At 63.9% G+C, this 21,909-nt stretch overlaps 3 protein-coding genes across 10 annotated transcripts; 2 read left to right on the forward strand and 1 right to left on the reverse strand.

The window, feature by feature from the left end:
* Positions 1 to 1,372: 1,372 nt before the first annotated feature.
* GBA1 (glucosylceramidase beta 1) lies at positions 1,373 to 6,090 on the forward strand. Of its 5 annotated transcripts, none has more exons than XM_082703600.1 (13): positions 1,373 to 1,581; positions 1,769 to 1,934; positions 2,030 to 2,162; positions 2,478 to 2,565; positions 2,759 to 2,983; positions 3,088 to 3,234; positions 3,500 to 3,633; positions 3,849 to 4,021; positions 4,255 to 4,492; positions 4,808 to 5,032; positions 5,423 to 5,586; positions 5,735 to 5,851; positions 5,944 to 6,090. In XM_082703600.1, exons 3-13 carry the CDS (start codon positions 2,136 to 2,138, stop codon positions 6,047 to 6,049), a joined length of 1,644 nt encoding a protein of 547 aa, XP_082559726.1. In that variant the 5' UTR covers positions 1,373 to 1,581; positions 1,769 to 1,934; positions 2,030 to 2,135; the 3' UTR covers positions 6,050 to 6,090. The 5 variants fall into 5 exon arrangements, with proteins under 5 accessions (XP_082559726.1, XP_082559728.1, XP_082559727.1 ...); XM_082703602.1 differs by having other exon boundaries at positions 2,792 to 2,983; XM_082703601.1 differs by having other exon boundaries at positions 1,382 to 1,460; positions 2,792 to 2,983.
* Positions 6,091 to 6,443: 353 nt separating this feature from the next.
* On the reverse strand, positions 6,444 to 10,950 carry MTX1 (metaxin 1). Of its 2 annotated transcripts, none has more exons than XM_082703625.1 (8): positions 10,836 to 10,950; positions 9,776 to 9,845; positions 9,578 to 9,657; positions 8,000 to 8,092; positions 7,646 to 7,828; positions 7,441 to 7,517; positions 6,877 to 7,031; positions 6,444 to 6,785 (listed from the first exon to the last, which is right to left on the reverse strand). In XM_082703625.1, the coding sequence occupies exons 1-8, from the start codon at positions 10,914 to 10,916 to the stop codon at positions 6,571 to 6,573; spliced, it is 954 nt and encodes a 317-aa protein (XP_082559751.1). In that variant the 5' UTR covers positions 10,917 to 10,950; the 3' UTR covers positions 6,444 to 6,570. The 2 variants fall into 2 exon arrangements, with proteins under 2 accessions (XP_082559751.1, XP_082559750.1); XM_082703624.1 differs by having other exon boundaries at positions 6,877 to 7,063.
* A 636-nt stretch (positions 10,951 to 11,586) lies between these two features.
* On the forward strand, positions 11,587 to 21,767 carry THBS3 (thrombospondin 3). 3 transcript variants are annotated; one of them, XM_082703543.1, is made up of 23 exons: positions 11,588 to 12,270; positions 13,305 to 13,511; positions 14,065 to 14,321; positions 14,434 to 14,536; positions 15,289 to 15,315; positions 15,536 to 15,618; positions 15,701 to 15,752; positions 15,878 to 16,026; positions 16,267 to 16,407; positions 16,571 to 16,648; positions 17,003 to 17,155; positions 17,355 to 17,465; positions 17,585 to 17,692; positions 17,947 to 18,106; positions 18,337 to 18,455; positions 18,579 to 18,631; positions 18,884 to 19,077; positions 19,244 to 19,422; positions 19,527 to 19,575; positions 19,745 to 19,941; positions 20,171 to 20,343; positions 21,223 to 21,362; positions 21,451 to 21,767. In XM_082703543.1, the coding sequence occupies exons 1-23, from the start codon at positions 12,192 to 12,194 to the stop codon at positions 21,507 to 21,509; spliced, it is 2,871 nt and encodes a 956-aa protein (XP_082559669.1). In that variant the 5' UTR covers positions 11,588 to 12,191; the 3' UTR covers positions 21,510 to 21,767. The 3 variants fall into 3 exon arrangements, with proteins under 3 accessions (XP_082559671.1, XP_082559669.1, XP_082559670.1); XM_082703545.1 differs by lacking the exon at positions 15,536 to 15,618 and having other exon boundaries at positions 11,587 to 12,270; positions 15,701 to 15,745; XM_082703544.1 differs by lacking the exons at positions 11,588 to 12,270; positions 13,305 to 13,511; positions 14,065 to 14,321; positions 14,434 to 14,536 and having other exon boundaries at positions 15,701 to 15,745.
* Positions 21,768 to 21,909: the final 142 nt, after the last annotated feature.

Consider the following 21,909-nt stretch of genomic DNA (forward strand, 5'->3'; position numbering starts at 1 on the left):
CCACTGCCTGGGCCGGGCGGGCGCCCCCTGCGGGAGAATTTTTACAAAGTGAAGGGTAAGAACGAGAGACAGGAAACCCGCAAACTCGGCGCGGAGGGACGCGGGGCAGGGCGGAGGCTCTGCGGCCGCGGGCGGGGTGCGGGGTGCGGGCAGCGAGGCCCGCGCAGGGCAGCGCTTCCTGGGCGAGCAGGAAGTCCGGGGCAGGCGTGACCGGCTGCCTCGGTCCCTTCGGCGCCGCCGCCTCCGCCTCCGCCCCCGCCGGCTCTGGCGTCCGCGCAGGTGGCTCGGCCGGGCCTTCGCGGGGCGACGCGGGCCTCAGCGGGGCGGGGCCTGGCGCTGGCGCGTGCGCGCGGGCGCTCTCCGGCCGGGGAGGCCGAGCGGCCCCTCCGCCCCGCAGCTGGGAGCGCGGCCCCGCGGGGAGGGGTGCAGAGGCGCGTCCCCTGTCGCGGGCCCTGCCCCCACCGCCGCGCCCCTGCCCCCCGCACCCGTCCGCGCGGCTTCTGAAGAGTCTCTAGAAACGCTCGCAGACTCCGCTCATCCTCGTCGGCCGGAGCCCATGCCCTCTCCGGCCTGCGAGCGGGACCGGGTCGCGCCGGGTCGCTGGGCTCCAGCCAGGGAGGGGGACCGAGAGGGCTATGGCCGGGCTCTCCGCACGCGGCCTCACTGCGTCTTTGGGGGGCGGCCCTGTTCCCAGGCAACACTGATGATGTGGGGGCACGACTGGAAAGCTCTCGGTCCAACGAGACCGTGACCGTCTCTCCCGAACCACTCTGGTCCGCGGAAAGCGAGGACGCCGGCCGGCCGCACAGACCACCTCGGGGAGAGGGCGGGGCTCGGCCGTCCTGGTGACGGTGACCGAAGGTCGCACATCCAGTACTTGGCGGAGCTGGGCCTCAACCCAGCTTGCCCCCCCAGGCTGGCCTCGGTGCTCTGGGAACCTAGAAGAAAGGACTGACTGTGCCTGCAGTGTGTCTGGAAAGTCTTCCGTGAAATAATTCAAAAAGCCAAAAGACCCCACAAAGAAGCAGTTCCTGAGCAGCTCCTAGGCTCCAGGCGCTGTTTGGCTTACTGATCCCGGAGTGACCCTGGGCGGGGGCGGGGGGCTGCTCCGTCTCACAGAGGAGCGATTGGCTCCAGGCTCCGGCTGTATTGTAGGTACGGTGGTCCCTGGTCACCATCGTGGACAAACCCCTGCTCCCGTCCACCGAGGACACAGCTGTGGACACTTTCCGGTTTCTGAACCTCACAACCGCCCTGTTCTGGCGGAAAGGAGACCCATCATGAGGGTCCTCATCTGATGACAAAACGTGTCCCAAGAGGCCTGATGCTGGTGACTCCCGCCCTCCAAGTGTGCATGCCCTCTGCCCAGGGCCCATCCTCCCTGCTCTTCCGCCCCTTCTCCTCCAGGAAGCCTTCCTGGGTCACTCCCACCGTGAGCACCTGTTAGCCCCTGTTGATCTGTAAGCATCTGCATAGGCATCTGACTCCCCCGTCTCTCCAGCCTCTGGAGGGCAAACTGTACCTTAGCTGTCTCCCAGCATCTTGGGGCTGAACCTGCTTTTATCAGTATTGCCTTTATTGGTATTACTTTACTTTTATCTTTATTTTTTTTCTTTTTTTCTAAGTAAGCTTGTCCAACATGGGACTTGAATTCACAACCTCGAGATGGAGAGGCACACGCCCTGCCCACCGAGCCAGCCAGGAGCCCCACCTTTGTTAGGTATTCCTTTTATTTCCTTAAGGATTTTTAAAAGTCTTATTTCTCAAGGAAGCAGTTGCCTGCTGTGGCTCCCGTCTCTGGGCTTCGGGCGCCGTGACACCACCGTGCACTCTCTGGTCCGGATTCTTCCTGAGGGTGTCATCCGCACGTGGCTCCCGCAGTTTCGCGGTGAATAATCGCGGACAGCCGGGAGGAAGCGAGCCGCCCTTCACAAGTATGGTTGCAGTTGCCTCACTTCCTGTGTCACGTGATGCGCCCATAGTTGTCACATGACCCACTTGCTCCATTCTGCCGGACTTAAACCTGCAGGACGAATTTGGGGTCTGTGGCTGCGGCTGGGACCTGCCTCCCTGTTCTCATCTAGTGGATCCTCCATCCTTCTGAGGCTGGAACCCCACAGGCCCCTCACCTGCTGATGGAGCTTTCAAGTCCTCCCAGAGGAGTGAGTGGGCCCGAGCTCCCCATCGGTCTGGAGTCCTGGCCGTCCGGACCCTGGAATTCAGGGAACGATGGTCTCCTCCAGCCCAGGCGGTCATGGCTCTTCGATGGAGGGGCAGAGGGGCAGAGGGAGGGAAGGGGGGCGGTGGGAGGAGAGGCGGTGGGAAGAAGGGAAGAGAAGCGTCCTGGTTGGGGCCGGCGGCAGCCCGGTGTCTGTCGGAGGACGGTGGGAGCCTAGGCCATGGGCTTCCGGCCCACAGGAGAGAGCCGGGACGTGGAGAGGGGCTTGCCTCGCAGCCGCTCCTCGTTCTGTTCTCAGGAATGTTCCCGGCCTCTGGACAGGGCGGGTTTCAGGGCTGCCAGCCTCACGGGACTGCTGCTCCTTCAGGTGATATCATGGGCATCAGGTGAGCGAGTCACGGAGACGGGAGGCTGCCCCCTGGCTTCTCCGGCCTGGTGGTCCTTGGTCGCCTTCTGGCATACCAGAACACCAGGAGGTGTTGAATAAACCCTTCGGAGGGACTGAGACCAAGCGCGGGTGGGGGTACAGCGAGAGGACTTTTGAAACCAGCGTGTCCCTTCTCTGTCTTCGTCCTGCAGACCTGGCCTCCGCTTGTGCTCCCTCCCCCCCAGGTGCCCGGCCCTGCATCCCTAAGAGCTTCGGCTACAGCTCGGTGGTGTGTGTCTGCAACGCCACGTACTGTGACTCTCTTGACCCCCTGACCCTGCCGGCCCCGGGCACCTTCAGCCGCTACGAGAGCACGCGCAGCGGACGCCGGATGGAGCGGAGTCTGGGGACCATCCGGGCCAACCGCACGGGCACAGGTGACCAGGACAGGCTGGGGTCCTCCCAGAGCTGTCATGCTAGTGACCGCCATGACCTTCGTCCCTGGGCACTGAGACCTTTCGTTCCCTGTGCATGTTCTCAGGGCTCCTGCTGACCCTGCAGCCAGACCAGAAGTTCCAGAAAGTGAAGGGGTTTGGAGGGGCCATGACAGACGCCGCTGCCCTCAACATCCTCGCCCTGTCCCCCGCTGCCCGGGACTTGCTACTCAAATCTTATTTCTCTGAAGAAGGTGAGGAGGGGGACGAGATGAGGGTGTGGCGGACCCTTCGACCTTTCCACTGACCATGACTTCCACCCATTCCACATTTGGGTCCTCTCAGTGTCCCGTGGAGTAAGTGTCCGACCTGCCTGTCCTGGAGTGTTTAGGGTTGCCGAGGCTCAGAAGCCCGGGCTCTCCGGGCCTGCCTCGGACATCAGTGAGGGCTGAGGGTGGGCCAGGTCACACACTCTCCTGCCGACCTGGACCCTCCTGTCTTGGCCTTGTCCTTGTGTAGGCATCGAGTACAACATCATCAGGGTCCCCATGGCCAGCTGTGACTTCTCCGTCCGCACCTACACATACGATGACACCCCTGATGACTTCCAGTTGCGAGACTTCAGCCTCCCCGAGGAGGACGTCAAGCTCAAGGTAGGCCCCCCGCCCTGGTGGAGTCGATGCTTGCCGGCTGCGGAGCCGCGGGCCAGAGCAGGGCACGGAGACACACAGAGCCTGGCCCCTGCTGTGCTGTGTCCTGGGGTGGGGGGGCAGGGCGGGGGCCCATGGCAAGGCCTGACGCACTGGTCGGGCCAGTCTGTCCATATTCCAGCTCTCACGGTCTCTCTCCTCACCTCCACTGTCTCCAGATACCCCTGATTCACCAAGCTCTGGCGCTGGCCCGGCGCCCCGTGTCACTGTTCGCCAGTCCCTGGACGTCACCCACGTGGCTGAAGACCAATGGGGCTGTGAATGGGAAGGGGTCACTCAAGGGTCAGCCTGGGGATATCTACCACCAGACCTGGGCCAGATACTTTGTGAAGTAAGGAAGCCGCAAGGCCACAGGGTCTGGACCAGCTCCTCTTGGACAGCCTCGTCTCTGCCCCACTCCTGGTCCTGGGTCAGCCCCAGCTCAGACTGCTCAGATCACCTTTCTACTTCCTGGGCCTCTCAGGCTTGGCCTGTCCGTTTCCCCCGTCCTGACGGGCCTCCTGATCCCCCAGGGTCTTGGTCCTCTTTCTTGGCCAGGCTCATTCCCACCCTTTGCCCTGCCAGGTTCCTGGACGTCTACGCAGAGCACAAGCTACGCTTCTGGGCAGTGACGGCAGAAAACGAGCCCTCGGCAGGGCTGCTCAGCGGGTACCCCTTCCAGTGCCTGGGCTTCACACCCGAACACCAGCGAGACTTCATCGCCCGGGACCTGGGTCCCGCCCTGGCCAACAGTACGCACCGCGACACCCGTCTGCTCATCCTGGATGACCAGCGTTTGCTGCTGCCCCACTGGGCCCAGGTGGTAAGGCCCAGTGCCCCCCGCGGTGTCCCGATGGTCCCCAAATCTAGCATCCCAGTGGCTGGCGCCCAGAGTGTCTTCCTTGTTCCAGCTCTTGATTCCTAGAATTCCCTGGGCTGGAGCCAGGCACCCTAGAGGCTCCCCTGGGGCACTGACCCCCCGGATCCCAGGGCCCCAGGGTTGTCACCTGGAGCCCCTCTACTTGCCTGCATCCCACTGCCCATTTCTCAGGTCCCCGTTGCTGCTTCCAGAACCCTCCATGCAGGGCCCAGATTCAGTGGCCGCTCTCCCCAGGAGTCTTTGCCCTTCCTGGCACAGGTGCTGGCGGACCCAGAGGCGGCTAAGTACGTGCACGGTGTGGCCGTGCACTGGTACCTGGACTTCCTGGCCCCAGCCAAAGCCACCCTGGGGGAGACACACCGCCTGTTCCCCGACATCATGCTCTTTGCCTCGGAGGCCTGTGTGGGCTCCAAGTTCTGGGAGCAGAGTGTGCGCCTGGGCTCCTGGGACCGGGGAGTACAGTACAGTCACAGCATCATCACGGTGAGCCCCCAGGAACCTGCCGGGCACACCACCGCAGGCCCTCTTGGTCGCATGGAGGAATGGCCTCTGAGCCAACCATCCCCCGCCGGCTTGCTCATTGGGGCAGACTTGGGGATCTCGTGATTCCCTGTCGTGCCTTTCCCTTCCAGATGGGCACACCCCATTACCCCTCCTCCTCACGCCCGGGTCTCGGGTGGTCCCATCTGCCTCAGTTTCTCAGCTTTTCATCCCATGCCTCCATCCGCAGCACCCCACTCTCCCGAGCTGTAAGGGTGCAGAGCGCTCCTCTTTGGCCTGGGACACCCCCGTCTGTCCTCCTCATGTGACCCTTCAGGACATGGTCTGGGGACCCTGTGTGGAGCCTTTGTTTCTGCCCTGCTCCCACCCCAGAACCTCCTGTACCACGTGGCCGGCTGGACCGACTGGAACCTCGCCCTGAACCCAGAAGGGGGGCCCAACTGGGTGCGCAACTTTGTGGACAGTCCCATCATCGTCGACATCGCCAAGGACACGTTTTACAAACAGCCCATGTTCTATCATCTCGGCCACTTTAGGTGAGTGGAGGGCGGCCCCATGTTCCCCGCCACCAGCCCAGGCAGGAAAGGAGCAGGGTAGGAAGTGAGCGCGCAGCTTCAGCCTTGGCTCTGGGGGTGTGCGGGGAGGGGGAGTGGCCCCACCTGACCACACCTGCTTCCACCTCAGCAAGTTCATCCCCGAGGGCTCCCAGAGAGTGGGGCTGCTGGCCAGCCAGAAGAACAGCCTGGACACAGTGGCACTGACCCGTCCCGATGGCTCGGCGGTTGTGGTGGTGCTGAACCGGTGAGAGCAGCGGGGCCCGGGGCCGGGGCCGGGGGGCCAGACGGTGGCCTTGGCAGGCTGAGCACTCAGCTTCTCTGCCCTTCCTTTGCCAGCTCCCCAAAGGACGTGCCTCTTACCATCGAGGACCCTGGCGTGGGCTTCGTGGAGACGCTGTCCCCAGGCCACTCCATCCACACCTACCTGTGGAGCCGCCCGTGATGGGGCCTGGGTGTGGGCATTAAAGGGGTACAGCCAGCTCACACACTGTCCGTGGCTGAGAACACCTAGGCAGGCTGGGCTGAGCATAGGTGACGTAAGCCTGGACCAGTGGTTTGGGTGACTCATTCTCCCCATGGCTGATGCCTGGGGGGCCCTCTCGGGGAGGACAGGGAAGCCCCAGCGCCCCCCCCCCCGCCTCCCCCCTGCCATGCACTGTGTGCCGGCTCCACGGAAACTGGGCTAGGGCCCAGAGTGAGCTCACCGTCTGTGCAAACACAGGCTGGGACTGGGGGAGCGGCTGGGGAGGGGAGGAGGTGAGGAGGGCCAGGCCCCACACCACCCCCTACATGCCAGCTAGGGAAGACGGTGGCCCCGTCACCAAGAGAGGGTCTGATTCCGGTCAGTGTGGTTTATTGTGGGAGGGGCATCCCCACTTCCAGCCCTGCCGAGGACAGGGGCCTCTGGAATGTACGACAGTAGAAAAGTCAGTCCCAGGGTCGGGGGGCAGGTGTGAGGACAGGTCACTCCTCCTCATCCTCCTCGGCCATGCTCAGGGACCGTGTGCTCGTGGCCCGAGCAGGTGTCGCCCGCTGGATGGAGACGATGCCGCTGAGCAGGGCGTAGCCCACCATGGCCGCCAGGCCCGCCAGCACGGACAGGATCTGGTTCCGGCGCCGGTTCGGCTCCTCCTCAGTGTCTGGGCCAGCCGTTGTCGGGCGGGGGGGCGGCACCTCAGCTGAGGACGGGGAAGGAAGATGGGCACAGGGGCTCGTGCTGGCCCCGCCCACCTTCCCACCTTCCCGGGGAGGCCGCTGCACGCCCCTCACCTCCATCCCAGGGGAAGTAGAGGCTGAGGATGTGGGTGCAGTAGGCACAGAGGTTCTGCAGCCCCCGCAGGTGGGCCTGCAGCTTTCCACTGGGCAGCTTGGCCTGGAGCAGCAGCGCCAAGTAGCCGAAGACAAAGGCGTCCAGGGAGGCAGGGCTGGAGCCGAGAGAAGGGCCGGAGCAGAGAGACTGAGGCAGAAGGGGCGGGGACAGAGGGGGAGGGACAGCAGGCCCCGGGAGGTGGGCTCTGGCAGCAGAGGGCCCCCAGGGGAGGAGCGGACACCCGGTTCTGGCGCTGGCTCCCGACCTGGCTTGGGGAGGGCTCCCCGGGTGGCGCCAGCCCAGCCCTGAATGGGACTCTATCCCGGGGCTGCATAAAGGGCACATTGAGCGCCCCGCAGCCCCGCGGCCCCCTCCCCCCAGGCCTGGCAGCCCTCCCACCTCACACACAGCGCCACTGTCATCAGGCCCAGTGTCTGTCCCTAGGACCTCCTGTCGGGCGCCTGAGCCACCCCAGTCCCGTATCGCCTCCCAAACCCTCTCCCTTCCCCCGGGGACAGACTCACGCGTCTCCGAAGAAGAACTTCTGGGAGCCCAGGCGTTGCGAGAGCAGGGTCAGGCACTCCCGGGCCTCGTGGTACAGCTGGAGGGGGCACACGGGCGGGCTCGTGGCCGCGGGACGGAGCCGCCTCCCTGCTGGGCTGCCCCCCACCTCCTTGACCAGCGTCCCTGGGGCTCCTGGCCGGCAGCAGCGCCCCGCCCCAGACGTACCTCCTTCTCCAGCTCTTCCTCGTTCTCGGGCCGGTGCTCCCCGCACAGCAGCTGCAGCCGCTCCACGAACCGGCGCTGCATGCGGCCGGGAAGGAAGAAGTTCAGGGGAAAGGGCGTGGCCTCCGCGTACCACTTCCGGGTCACCTCCACGTAGTTCTTGGTGTCCACCCAGAAAGTGTGTATCTGGATTGGGGAGGCAGAGGGAGGCGGCGGGTCTGAGCCGGTGCAGCTGCCTGACTCGGGGTGGGCTTCTGTGCTGCCCGCGGGGCTCCGTGTGCCTGCGTGCGCGTCCCTGACACCCCCCAGCCCCCCCCCTTACTGGCCACAGATGCTGGGAGGTCTGGGCGCACTCACCAGCACCGGGAGCAGCTTCTCCTCCAGCAGAGACATGAAGGCCAAGGTGTCCGCCCCTTGCCGGGCCGACAGGTCATAATCAGCGTTGTACTTCTGCGGATGAGATGCCCGTGAGCTGGACACCAGGAGGCTCCAGGGCACGTCCCCAAGGAGTGAGGCATCCTGCCTGGGACCACCCTCACGGCCTCTGAGTGGAGCAGAGCTAGAGCAAGCAGCTTTTTCCGCTGAGGCCCCCTTGCCAGGCCCGGCCAGGAGCCTGTTGCTGTTGGCGGAAAGCCTGGGCCTCAAAGCCTGCTGGCCATCAAGGTCGGGCGCCCACTGCGGGGAGAGAGGCAGGCCCAGCCACAAACCAGGAGCAGCTCCCGGAGCCTCCATGGAAAGCTGGCAGCTCGCCTGCTGACGGCAGCTTTCGGACAGGAACTTGCCCAGTCCAGGCACCGCAGGGCTGGCACAGCAGAGCTCAGAGGCCGTGCGGGCCTCCGTCCGGGCCTCAGGAACTAGGGGATGCCGCCTTCGGCCCCGGGCTCCCGAGCTTGCTCTCTCAGTGCCTGGGGTTATTTCTTCTCTCTTGTCCTGTGGCCCGGGTGCCACCACACATGTTCTAACGACACCCCACGTGTACTCAGCCTGCCACACACTGCTGCAGGCTCCAGTGTCTGGTCCTCAGCAACACTTTCCACATCCTGAGCAAGTTTTGTCCCCACATAACCTCTGGAGCATGATCCTCAAAAAAAAAAAAAAACCACCCAAACTTCTCTGAGCCTGTTTCTCCCATTCTGTCCATTGGGGGAGACACACCCAGAGCTGCTGAGTGCAGCAAGAAGAGTAGACTCTTCTCTCAATGTGGCTGTGTTAGAATGCTCTGGAAACCGGAAAAGCTGTGTTCATTCATAAGGACTCAGGGTGGTGGTCCAGTCCCTGCCTGGAACTTTGCCTTCTGCCTGGCTCCCCTCTCTCCATGCCTCCCGAACCTCCACGGAATTCCCCAGCCCCTTCACCTTTGGGAAAGCAGAAATGAAGAGGAGGGCGCTACTTCACGCCACTTCTGACAACTGTAGAGGAGCCGCTGGAAAACATTCTGCCTAAGCCCCCTCCTTTACGAACAAAGAACTTATAGATCTGAAAGAGGAAGGAACTGGCCCAAGGTCACACAGTCAAGGTATCTCTGTTCGTCTTGTAATACTCCCTCAACTTCCCCGTGCTGGCTTGAAGTCTTGTCCATCCGCAGCCCCATATCCAGCCCAACCTGGTCCTGTGAGAAGGGCAGGAGCCACCTCTGGGGGCTCATCTGAGCCACCTGCCTTTCTCTTCCCTGCGTCATCAGCCTGTTTGCCTCTCCCTCCCTGCCCAGCAGGCAAAAGGCACTGTGCCTTCTGATGCATCCCTAGCGCCCCTGCTCCATGTCCGGCCTAGTGCTTTACTGCACTCAGCAGCTCTGGATGTGTCTCCCCCATTGGACAATGTGCTCCTTGAAGCTTTGGGTCCCCTGCCTCTAGCCTGGCACTTATCAATAAAGGTGTGTTGCACTGAAATGACTGAGCTGCTCTCACTGGCAGCCCCCCTACCTGAGCCACCTACCTCTTTCCGAAGGTGGGTGATGATCTTGTGTGGTACCGAGATGACCTCTCCATGACTGGTCCGGAGGGCAGGCAGAGTTCCTGACGTTGAGAAAAAAGGATGCCCACCAGAACCTTAGCTGCCTTTCCACACGGACTTGCACCACATTCCTGTCCGCCTCTTGCTCCACCCTTCCTCACGCCCAGGAACACGGGGTACCTGAAGGGCTCTGCCAGGGGTTGGTGATCTTGTGCACCTTGAGTGGGGCACCCGTGAATCTGGCATAGGTCTGCAGGGAAGGAAGCAGAAGGCAGAGAGGCCCCCACAGGGGAATCAGGAAGAGAGAGAACATTTATTGAGTTCCTTTCATGCTAGGCTTTGTACTTGCCTCACAAAAGAAGAGGTGGACATTACAGCTGCCCTTTCACAATGGGCAACACAGGGCTCAGAGAGATGGTGGACAGGTCTGCCAGTCAAAGCCTCCCCCGTCTCCTCTCCTGCCATCTGCTTGATGTACACAGAGTCTCCTAAGTTCTTCCTAACCGTGTATTCCTTTCCTTGGAAGCACTGACCATGTCCTTCTCTAGGAGTCTCTGTGGCCTGCTCCTCCTTAAGCCTTAGCACCTGAACGTGTTGGCTTTACTTGCGAACGTGTCTGCCTTTCTCCAAACGACCACACGGGAGGAACCAAGTCTTACTCGTCTTTGCATGCCAATGGGTGGTTTTGGAAGCGGCCTGATCCTGCTTATTAAAGGAAGGGGTGAAGGAATGAGGCGAACGAGTCTTTCTGACCGGAAAGCTCTTTCCACAGAGCCTGGCGGCAATACACAAACCAGGAAATGCTGTTTAGTGCGCGGGAGGGGGGGCGGGACAGGAATGCCGAGCCAGAGAGCCCCGAGGCCGTCCAGGCTCGGAAAACCTCCCGATGAAGAAACAGCGCTCAGAGATGAGAAGGGATCGCCCCAAGGTCACAGCCGGTAAATGGGTGTACAAGGACTAACACCCATTTCCTGAACCCCCGGCCAGGCTTCTTGCTGTGGCTGCACCAAACGTAGGCTGTCAGACCATAGGGCACTGAGCCCATGTGCGCGAGGCGCGCGCCACACACACACACACACACACACACACACACACACACACACACACAGATCTTAAATTGCCTCAGTTTCCCCCAGTGCTCCCGGGCGGAGGCGCCCTAGCGAAATTCAGACGATCGGCCACTTGGGCTCCCGCCCCAGTCCTCCAGAGCGCAACAGAGAGCAATGGCGCCACCCCTCACCAGCACGGCCAGGCTGTCCAGGTCCACTGACGGCAGCCCCCAGCCCCCCGACCAGCAGAACAGCTCCATGGGCGCCGCCATCTTGCCCGCCCTCTGTCCCGGAAGCACCTCCCCCCGCGCTTCCGCCCGCCCCGCCCCTCGGGCCGCCCGAGGCGGGGGCCGGAGCGAGCTGCGCGGGGAGGCGGGGCGGGGCGGGGCCGAGGGCTTCGGGGGAGGGCGGCCGCCGCCTGCTCCAGAGGCGGGTCCGGAAGGGGGGAAGGGTTCCCGGCGGGTCCGCGCGGAGACTGGGCGGCCTGGCTGCGGGGACCCCCGGACCCCCGACGGCGCGGCGGGTCCTGGCGGCGCGGCTCTTGGGCGCCGGCGCCGGGCTTTCTCGCAGCCGTGCACGCGGCCCGCGCTGTGCCAGGGCCCCGCGGGGCTCGGCCGGGAGCAGGGGCCGCGGGGGGGTCCCCCGAGCCGCATGTTTTCCACAGCGCGTTATGTTTGGAGTCGGCCCCGCGCCGCCTGTCGCCATGGAAACAAAACAGGGGCGGCGGCGGCCGGAGCCGGGTCGGGCTGGGGCCTGGGTGGGGGAGGGGGTGGCGCTCGCGGGCCGTTGCCGTGGTAACGGGAACGGAGGCGCCCCTCCGCTTCATCCGGGTCACGGCCTGTCCGCCAGTACCCCCCCCCCCCCAAGTCTTCCCAGTCTGGCCCCGGCCCCTGGCCTGTCCTCTGGTTTCCTCCTGGCCCCGCTGGCCCTTTGCTCGTTCCCGATCCTTCCCTCCGACCCGTTCGCTGACCGCTGGACGGGCCCTCCAGCTCCCAGCGGAGGCCTTCACGTTTTCCCAGGACGGAGACACGTGTCAGGGGACCCCCACCAGTAAAGAGCACTTGCTTCGTCGGAGCAGCAAAGTTCAGGCCATGTGGGCATCCCTTGGGCACAAGAGCGAGCTAGTTTCCACCACTCCCTTGGCATCCCTCCCTGCCAAGCTGTGGGATAATGCGCACTGCCTGGCACTGCCCCTGCCAGGGGTTCCTGCCTTCTGCGACTGCGACCGACAGAAAACAGTAGCATTCGGTAGTGGCCCCCCGCAGCGAGATGGCCGGAGGGAGGGAGGCACCTGGGAGAGAGGACTGTTAGGGAGAGGCAGGAGGCAGGGAGGCCTCCAGACTCTTCCCCAGTGCCCTGGATCACGGAGCTGGGGATGCCTCCAGGCTGATTGGCAGCTCTTTGTTTCAGCCCCCCCCCACCCGCCTGCTGGCCCCCCCCTTCAACTCCCCCTTCCAGTCCCTCCGCCCCCCGCTCCTGCTCTCCCCGCCTAGCCTTTTCCCCTCCCAGCCGCCTGCCTGCCAGGGGTAGTGAGCCAGCTGAGCGGCATGGAGACGCAGAAACTTCGGGGGGCCCTGGCTCTTCTCCTCCTTTGCACTTTCGCATCTGCCAGTCAGGACCTGCAGGGTAAGCCTGTCTCCATCCTCTCCCACCCCTCTCGGCCTCTCCTTGTTTGTCCTCAGCCTAGTCGCCGGAAACATGTGGGCAAGGGGAGAGTCCTGAAGTGGAACAGGAGGGAAGAGTCCGTGAAACTGTGGCCCTCAGGGAAGCAGTGAACACCAGAGGGTCGTGGATGAGTAGGAACTGGCCAGAGTCAGCCTGAGGCCAGGGCAGAGAGCTCAGGAGCTGCACGCTAGGGCTGCCCGGGCTGGGTTGGCGTCTGAGCTTCCGCAGGGACCCCAGGGTCCAGGGGACCAGGGCAAAGGTGGGCTTCTCCATCCGCGGGGCTGTCGGCTGCCCCAAGACAGGGTGGGGGTGGGGACCGAGAGGTCTGGGCTCTCCCGGAGGTCTGGCTGTGGGATGGGCCTGCGGGTGTGGGAGAGGTAGCTGGAGCAGATGACAGAGGCACAGATTCATTACTGGCTGGAAGGGAAACCACAGATTGGCCAGGACACAGGAGGCAGAGGAGCCGGGTCCCACATTCCCGTAGGAGCGAGGCAGACAGCAGGAGGGTCCGAGCTCTCCGTGGGCAGCTCTCCTCGTCCAGCGTGTGTGCACGGAGCCCCGGGGGCGGGGAGGAGGGCGTTTGGGGGTGGGATGAGCCAAACCCAGCCGCCTGAAGAGAAGCTGCGTTTCCATTTCTGCGCTGTGGGCACCAGGTGCTGCTTCTGCGTGGGATCAGCACAGTGGCTCCCTTGCGCCACCTGCTGGGGGCCTCTCGAGTGGGCCGGGCGCTGGTTCTGTTTCCAAGGGAGCCTCAGGCCCTTCGGGCTCCCAGAGGGTGGCCCTCAGCAGTGTTGAGGGAAAGGAGGCACAGCGCCTGTCTTCTGATAGCGACCAGGGTTGAATTTCAGGAAGGTGACTAACACTGCCCCCTGGGGGCAGGGGTGGGGGAAATGATGAAGGATCGCCCCCCCACGGCCCCGCCCCAGGGCTCAGGGGAAAGGGCAGGCTGAGCATTTGACCCCGCTCTCTGACCTTGATAATCCTCGCCTGGCCAGTGATTGACCTGCTGACTGTGGGCGAGTCTCGGCAGATGACCGCTGTGGCGGAGAAGATCCGGGCAGCCCTGCTCACTGCTGCTGACATCTACCTCTTGTCCACCTTCCGCCTGCCCCCCAAGCAGGGTGGTGTCCTCTTTGGGCTCTACTCTCGCCAGGACAACACACGATGGCTGGAGGCCTCCGTTGTGGGCAAAATTAACAAAGGTGACTGGTGGGCATCTCCTTTCCTGCATTGATGACCCCCTGAGCACTCTCCCTCGTCCCCACTCCCATAGCTCTCTTAATTCTCCCCGGCCTCTCTGGGGGCTCATGGGCCCATCCAGCTGTGCACAGGCACTAGGGGCACCCGGGATGGGGTGCTTAGGACACGCACCAGGAGACCAGGTACCCAAACTATAGAGCAAGGCCTAATACTTGCAGGGAGAGGGTGTTGTACTTGGGGCTGTCTGAGGGAGGGGGAGAGAGGTCTCCGTGTCCCAGCTCGGGTGTACGGCAGTCCCTCAGTTGCCCGGCACAGTCCAGTGGGTACAGAACCAGCTGGCACCCTAGCAAGGGACAGAGTAATGGAAGACTAAGGACGTCCTGGTCAACGAAGCAGTTTGAATAGTATTTGTGGTGTGCCTGTCCCATACAAGGTGGGGAGAGATGCATCGCAGACGAGGGGCTGACAGGAGTGCTATCCAGAAGGGTTGACCTGAACCCTAGTTGGGAGACGGGATGAGGGACAGGACCCATACTGACCTCCCCTCCTGGGCAGTGCTGGTGCGGTACCAGCGGGAGGACGGCAGAGTCCACGCCGTGAACCTGCAGCAGGCAGGCCTGGCCGACGGGCGCACGCACACGGCTCTCCTGCGGCTCCGCGGTCCCGCACGACCAAGCCCCGCCCTGCAGCTCTATGTGGACTGCAAACTGGGAGACCAGCACTCCGGGCTCCCTGCGTTGGCCCCCATTCCTCCCGCCGAGGTTGACGGGCTGGAGATTCGGACTGGACAGAAGGCGTATTTGAGGATGCAGGTGAGCCGGGAAGACAGGCCCCCTGAGTTCCGCGCGGCCTTCGCAGCAGTGGGAGGAGGACCCCGCGGGTTTTCCCACCCCACTCTGCTCCTGTCCGCCCTCCCCCCACCAGGGCTTCGTGGAATCTATGAAAATGATTCTGGGCGGGTCCATGGCCCGGGTGGGGGCCCTGAGTGAGTGTCCATTCCAGGGGGACGAGTCCATCCACAGTGCAGGTAACACAGAGCTGGCGTTCGAGACCCCAGAGTCACTTCCTATGGCCTTTGTTGACCTCATCCCTTGGCTTCCCCCTTAACACTCATTCCTTCGGCTCACTGATTCCTGGGGCTTCGGACGCTGTTACCCCCCATCTCCTTCGCCCGTGGTTGCAGGCCATCCCAGGAGGCCTGGGTCAGAAAAGTCTCCCTGCTCAGGGGCCCCCGCCTCCCTGGGTACCTGGGAAAGTAGAGCGACTGGAGAAGAAAGGAACTGCCGAGCGCTCTGTGTGGGGGCCGGACAGTTCACTGCTTGGTCTTGGCGACCCAGAGAAGGGTCTTTGGGTCTTTCTTAGCTGTCACCCGCGGCTGTCACCTACCAGCGGCCTCTCCGAGCATGGTCCGTATGCCTGGTGTCTCTGGCGGGGATGCTCAGAGGTCCTGACCGACAGAAGACGCCCTCTTCTCCCAGAAGCTGGGTGGGGGAGGGGGGCGAGACATGGAGCGGACAGACTTGGATCCCTTCTGCCGCTCCCAGGCCTGGGAACCAGGGGGATCTGGCTTCTGACTGTGAGGCAACCCTCTTTCAGGGCCGGTCACCCAGTGGGGAGAGCTGTTGCCGCCTGCCTGTCGCCTCTGCCCTCCCACCATCCAACTGCCTGTCCCTCTTCCAAGACTCCTCTAGGCCTTTGTTCCTGCCTCTCTTTTCCTTCCTCCTCCTCACCGGCCTGGTCCTCTTCACATCTCTGCCCTCTGTGTTTTCTCCTCTCCAGTGACCAGCGCACTGCACTCCATCCTCGGTGAGCAGGCCCCCAGGAGGTGGGTGGGGAGGAGCCCCGGGCAGCTGCTGCGGGGCTTGGGCAGGAGCTGGCAGGAAACAAAGGCCCCTTTAGCCAGGAGAGGGGTGGGGTTTGGTTAAAGGGGGTGTGGGGAGCATGGGCAGGAGCTGGCTTATTACCCCAAGAAGGGACGAGACCTGTGGCCCAGTTCTGAGCCTCTCTGCACCTGGGGCTCTGACAGGGGAGCAGACCAAGGCGCTGGTCACCCAGCTCACCCTCTTCAACCAGATCCTGGTGGAGCTGCGCGATGATATCCGAGACCAGGTCCGAGCTTGCCAGTGGGGGGTGGCACGGGGCTTGGTGGGGGGTGCAAGGAGCCGACCGCCCCCATCTGTCTATCCGCCAGGTGAAGGAGATGTCTCTGATCCGAAACGCCATCATGGAGTGTCAGGTGTGCGGTGAGTGGGCGCGTGGGGAGGGCTCCGGATGGCACCCCGGTGCTCCCCACCCCACGGCTTTGGCCTCCCCTTCTGGGGATGGGCACAGCCCCCTGTGGCTGGCTCTGACCGTGCCCACCCCTCAGGCTTCCACGAGCAGCGTTCCCACTGCAGCCCCAACCCCTGCTTCCGAGGCGTGGACTGCATGGAAGTGTACGAGTACCCCGGCTACCGCTGCGGGCCCTGCCCCCCGGGCCTGCAGGGCAACGGCACTCACTGTGCGGACATCGATGAGGTGGGGGAGGGCCGCCTGGAAAGGCACAGAGTTGAGAGAGGCCCAAGGACGTGGGGCGGATGCTTGGAGACCAGGAAAGAAATGAGGAGGGGGGGCACAAAGCCGGTGCAAAGAGCAGGGGGCTGCATGGGGAGGGCCACTTGGGGGGCAGGGGGCCCCGGGGTAGGGGGTCAGAGGGCAGTGAGGCTAGGCGGTGGGAGCATGGACAGGGTTCTGAGCTCCCCCTTGTCTCTCCCACAGTGTGCTCACGCGGACCCCTGCTTCCCTGGGGTCAGCTGCGTCAACACAGTGCCTGGCTTCCACTGTGAAGCCTGTCCCCGCGGCTATAAGGGCACTCGGGTGTCCGGCGTGGGCATCGACTACGCGCGCGCCAGCAAACAGGTTAGCTCGGCCCGAGCGTGAAGACGAGGTCTGGGGCTTGCGGGGACCAGGGGCTTCTGGGCTAGGTACGGGGTCCTTGTGAGAAACGGGACAGGGCTACTGGCTGGTGCGCCGGGGGGAGGGGCCCGGCCATGGGTCCGGTTTCACCGAGTCGGCCCGGCAGGTCTGCAGCGACGTGGACGAATGCAGCGACGGGAACAACGGCGGCTGCGACCCGAACTCCATCTGCACCAACACCGCGGTGAGCCGCGCCGGGAGCGCGTCCGGACACGCGCGCACGCGCCGCCGCAGGGCTCCTGCCGCACCTCCTCCGTCCCCAGTGCAGGCCACCCTGATGTGGCTCATGCTGGCTTCAAACCCGGGTTCCGCTTCTTACGGTGGCTGGTAGCAGTTCTCCTGGGGTTCAGGGTCACCACCTGGAAGCTGGGGCTAGGAGACACCCGCGAGGCTGCCAGGAGAGGCCAGGGGCCACGACTGCCCTAGTGGGCATCAGGCCAGGAGCGCCCATCACACACCCCTTGGGCGGGACAGCCCAGGGTCCCGGGTGCCCAGCCAGCTGACCCTCCTCCCCGACGTGCCGCTTCCCGGTTCTCAGGGGTCTTTCAAGTGTGGTCCCTGTCGCCTGGGCTTCCTGGGGAACCAGAGCCAGGGCTGCCTCCCAGCCCGCACCTGCCACAGCCCAGCCCATAGCCCCTGCCACGTCCACGCGCACTGTCTCTTTGAGCGCAACGGAGCAGTGTCCTGCGCGGTGAGCTGGGCCTGGGGCTTGGGAGGGAGACGGAGGGTTTGGAGAACGGGGCCGGGCCGTGAGCCTGCATGGGGCCTGGGATGGGGGCCTGTGTGGGAAGGGGCCCGGGAGCCACCTGGGGAGGATGAGGCCTGGAGCGGGAAAGGCCGGGTTTGAGGAGACAGGCCTGGCCCTCATTCCTACCCTCCCCGTGGCCCAGTGTAACGTGGGCTGGGCTGGGAATGGGAACGTGTGTGGGACCGACACGGACATCGACGGCTACCCGGACCAGGCCCTGCCGTGCATGGACAACAACAAGCACTGCAAGCAGGTGGGCGGCCAGTGGCCAGGGGTGGGGCCGGCGGGCAGCTGTGAGCAGGCTGGGGCAGGGTTGAGCCGCCCAGGCTGGGTCAGGCCACAACCCCATCGGGGTTCCTCCCCCACCTTTAGGACAATTGCCTTTTGACACCCAACTCTGGGCAGGAAGACGCTGACAACGACGGTGTGGGGGACCAGTGTGATGAGGACGCTGATGGGGACGGGATCAAGAACGTGGAGGTGGCTCCTGGCGGCCCTGTCCCTTGCGGCTCCTCTGTCCTCTCTATGCCTTGTCCCATAACCCTGTCCCCTCTTGGTCTCTGGTGGCGCTGCAGGAAGGGCCCCAGGGCTCCCATTTGGGCGTAGACCCTGTGCCAGGATGAGATGGATTCTGTGTGGGGGGGTGCAGGGTGACTGCAGACGTGGGCACGGGGATGGGGTGTGGGTAGGTGCCCAGGGGCATAAGGGCGGCCTGACTCTTCCTCTCACCCCAGGACAACTGCCGACTGTTCCCCAATAAGGACCAGCAAAACTCTGACACAGACTCCTTTGGGGATGCCTGTGACAACTGCCCCAACGTCCCCAACAATGACCAGAAGGACACGGACGGCAACGGGGAAGGGGACGCGTGTGACAATGATGTGGATGGAGATGGTGCCACTGGGGCTGGGGGACTGGGAGGCCCGAGCAGTGGGAAGGAGGCGTGGCTGGGCGGTCTAAGCACCACAGGGGTGGCCTGGGTGGGCAAAGTGCCCTGGGAATGAGGGGGGGAGGCAGAGCGAGGCAGGAGAGGGCTAGGGGGTGTCCTCTGTGTGGGACGCCAGCTCCAGAAGAGAGCGTGACCTGTTGTAGCAACAGGCTTGTGTCCCCTGCATGCCTCGTAGGCATCCCCAACGGACTGGACAATTGCCCTAAGGTCCCGAACCCACTGCAGACTGACAGGGATGAGGACGGGGTGGGAGATGCCTGTGACAGCTGCCCTGAAATGAGCAACCCTACCCAGGTACTGGGGCAGGGGAGGGTGGGCCCCGGGGTGAGGCCAAGGCCCTTCCCGTGGGAAGTGGTCCGGCCCCGGTCTGCGGGACTGTCAGGAGGTGGAGAGAACAGGCGTCGCTCTCTCTCTCAGACAGATGCCGACAGCGACCTGGTGGGGGACGTCTGTGACACCAACCAGGACAGGTAGGGCCAAGACAGACGGGCCTCCCCGGGTTCCTTCACTTTCTCGTGGCACGGGGTTTCCTGGGCGGTTTAGCCTGGACTCCCCACTCCTGCTGGGCAGGAAGCCCCCCCGCCCCAAGTCTAGCCTCGACTCCTGCTGCCGGACGTTCGCCTCACCTGGCTGGCTGGGGCGCACTTCCCCGACTTCTGAGCAGAAGATGGGGAATGGACGTGGTACTTTTAGAGCCTTTATTCAGTGCCTGTCCTGGGCAGCGATGGGGATGGACATCAGGACACCAAGGACAACTGCCCAGAGCTGCCAAACAGCTCCCAGCTGGACTCTGACAACGACGGACTCGGAGACGAGTGTGATGGGGATGACGACAATGACGAGGTCCCAGACTACGCGCCTCCGGGTCCTGACAACTGCCGCCTTGTCCCCAACCCCAATCAGAAGGACTCAGACGGTGAGGCCGGGGTCCCGCAGAGGCCTGCACTGGTGGGGGTCCTGCCCAGGGCGGGGTGGCAGGGGCCACGGAGGCTAAGCCAGGAAGGCGAGGCCCGATGGGCGCTGTGGTGGTGTCCAGAGCCCACCGCCAGGCCTTCCTGAGCCCCTGGCCTCGCTCTGCCCAGGCAATGGCGTTGGCGATGTGTGTGAGGATGACTTCGACAATGACGCAGTGGCCGACCCCCTGGACGTGTGCCCCGAGAGTGCAGAGGTGACCTTAACGGATTTCCGGGCCTATCAGACCGTCGTCCTGGACCCTGAGGGAGATGCTCAGATCGACCCAAACTGGGTTGTGCTCAACCAGGTGCTGTAGCCACGGGCTGGGCAGGTGCTGCCAGGCTGCTGGGTGGGGCCCTGGTGGGGCGGGGTCTCTGGAACAAGGTTTTCTTCTTTCTTGCACTCCACCAGGGCATGGAAATCGTTCAGACCATGAACAGTGACCCTGGCTTGGCGGTTGGTATGTACGGGGCACCCGGTTCCAACACTTCCACCTGGAGGAACCCTACAGGGGCAGGGGGCAGGGGCCAAGCTGAGCACACGCCTCACAGGCGTTGCTTCCCACCCTGAGTGCACCGTGGGCCATTAGTGGCTTTGCAACCCCTGACCCAGATCCCACCCACCCCCAGGATACACGGCCTTCAACGGTGTGGACTTTGAAGGCACCTTTCACGTGAACACGGTGACTGATGATGACTACGCAGGCTTCCTCTTCAGCTATCAGGACAGCGGCCGCTTCTACGTGGTCATGTGGAAGCAGACGGAGCAGACCTACTGGCAGGCCACACCCTTCCGGGCTGTCGCTCAGCCAGGGCTGCAGCTCAAGGTCGGCAGCCGCCTGGAGCCCCCAGCCCAGGGCCCTCACCCCAAGCCTCCCCAAGCTCCCCCCACTGCCCAAGTGGGAATTCTCTTTCTCAGACATCTGGCCTGGAGATTGGCTTCCAGGGGACTCCAGAACGTGCTCCCGACCCCCTGGACTTCATTTTCCAGCTGTGCTTACTGGCCTGCTGATTGGGTCCCACGGTTGACCCCCTGTCTTTGCCAATACTCTCCAGGCGGTGACGTCTGTGTCAGGCCCGGGTGAGCACCTCCGCAATGCCCTGTGGCACACTGGCCACACCCCCGATCAGGTCCGGCTGCTGTGGACTGACCCCCGAAACGTGGGCTGGCGGGACAAGACTTCCTACCGCTGGCAGCTGCTGCACCGGCCCCAAGTGGGCTACATCCGGTGAGGGGAGGGGCTGAGCCCTGCGGAGGGGGCACCCCAGGCCCGGCCTGGCTTCGCCTTTAGCTGGGACTCCCCACAGGCTGCCCCTGCACTCTGCTCTTCGGTGCCCTGGGCCCTGGACTGGGACTGGGGCCACTTCCCTCTCTGCCCTCCACCACGGATGTCCCACCTCAGCCCTGTTCGGGGCTCGTGCTCCCCAGGACCCACAGGCGATGTGGGGCCATTTTCTCTTCTGTAAGGTGAGGGCATGTGTGGGAGCCTGTAAAGCACAGGACAGTCCCTGGAGAGGCCCGTCCCCTCCGACCCCGTCTGTGCTACATCCCAGAAGCCGCCCCATCACCATGTCTGACCTGGAAGGGGTCGTTATTTGCAGAAGAGTAAACCGAGGCCCAGACTGCACACCTCTGAGCAGCAGGGCTAGGACTTCTCAGGCGGGTGCTGTGGTCACCCCTGCGCGCTTCCTAGTCAGAAGGGAGGGGAAATGGCAAGAGCCCAGAGCCCCGGCTCCAGGGACTTGGGCTGGTTTCCCTTTAAGGTGCCTGGGGCTGCAGGGTGCCAGGGCAGGGGATGAGGGAGGGGGGACTGGAGCCTGGGAAGCGGGTGACTTCACCCCCCAGCCCATTGTGCTCATTGTCATGGCAACCCAATCCTCGCCTGGAATGCGGCTGGTGCTTTGAGATGCAAAGGGGGCTGACAAAGAGGCAGGGGCCCCGGGCCTGAGAAAGCACCCGTCCCTCCCCTTCTCTTCCTCCCTCTCCCTCCTTCCGTTCTCTCTGGCCCAGTGAGCTCCAGGGGGGTTGGGGATGAGCAGGGGCCTGGGCTTGATGGCCCAGTGCCCACTGGCCTCCTAGCACCCACGGACGCCCCTGTCCTGGGCAGGGTGAAGCTCTATGAGGGTCCTCAGCTGGTGGCGGACTCCGGGGTGATCATCGACACAGCCATGCGGGGAGGCCGTCTGGGCGTATTCTGCTTCTCTCAAGAAAATATCATTTGGTCCAATCTCCAGTATCGATGCAATGGTGAGGCTCCAGACCCCTTTGGCCTGACCTTCCATGCGCCCCGGTGGGAGGGTCCTGTCTTCTGACCTCAGTCATTTCTCCACCTCAGACACGGTGCCCGAGGACTTTGAGCCGTTCCGGAGGCAGCTGCTCCAGGGAAGGGTGTGAAGAGGCGGCCCCGCGGGATTCCGAATCCTGATTTTAGACCCTCTGGCCTTGGGGTCCATCCTGGAGACCCTGGGGTCTAACTTACAGCCACTCAAGCAAACACAGACCCTCCTCCGGCACCCACAGGAGTTCCACCCCAGAAGGGTGGTGACCCCATGGTTCAGGAGTTGGGAAGTTTTCAAGGGTATTCTTCTCAGGCACTAACCCCAGGAAAGAGAACAGCACGTTGCCATAAAGGTCCAGTGGTTTTCTAAGCTACTGCTTGTTGCTTCTTTTAGGGGTTTTCCACGGTAGTGTGGGGAGCAGGAAGGAACAAGGCGGGCGGGAAAGGGGGCTGGTCGGATGAAAGCTGGAGCTCTACAGAAGTTTGGCTGCGCGCGGGCGGGTGGAGGAGGCAGGC

The sequence above is a fragment of the Mustela nivalis genome (genome assembly GCF_964662115.1).
Source record: "Mustela nivalis genome assembly, chromosome: 16".
Lineage (NCBI taxonomy): Eukaryota > Metazoa > Chordata > Mammalia > Carnivora > Mustelidae > Mustela > Mustela nivalis.

Coding starts and splice junctions, on each gene's coding strand:
- GBA1 (XM_082703600.1), top strand. CDS start 2,136: ATGGAGCTTTCAAGTCCTCCCAGAGGA. Junction 2,163..2,477: donor TTTCAAGTCCTCCCAGAGGA/GTGAGTGGGCCC, acceptor TTCTGTTCTCAG/GAATGTTCCCGGCCTCTGGA. Junction 4,022..4,254: donor TGGGCCAGATACTTTGTGAA/GTAAGGAAGCCG, acceptor TTGCCCTGCCAG/GTTCCTGGACGTCTACGCAG.
- MTX1 (XM_082703624.1), bottom strand. CDS start 10,916: ATGGCGGCGCCCATGGAGCTGTTCTGCTGGTCGGGGGGCTGGGGGCTG. Junction 9,658..9,775: donor CCCCTGGCAGAGCCCTTCAG/GTACCCCGTGTT, acceptor TCTCAACGTCAG/GAACTCTGCCTGCCCTCCGG. Junction 7,064..7,440: donor AAGTTCTTCTTCGGAGACGC/GTGAGTCTGTCC, acceptor CTTCTGCCTCAG/TCTCTCTGCTCCGGCCCTTC.
- THBS3 (XM_082703543.1), top strand. CDS start 12,192: ATGGAGACGCAGAAACTTCGGGGGGCCCTGGCTCTTCTCCTCCTTTGC. Junction 15,753..15,877: donor CATGGAGTGTCAGGTGTGCG/GTGAGTGGGCGC, acceptor CCCACCCCTCAG/GCTTCCACGAGCAGCGTTCC. Junction 17,693..17,946: donor ACGGGATCAAGAACGTGGAG/GTGGCTCCTGGC, acceptor CTCTCACCCCAG/GACAACTGCCGACTGTTCCC.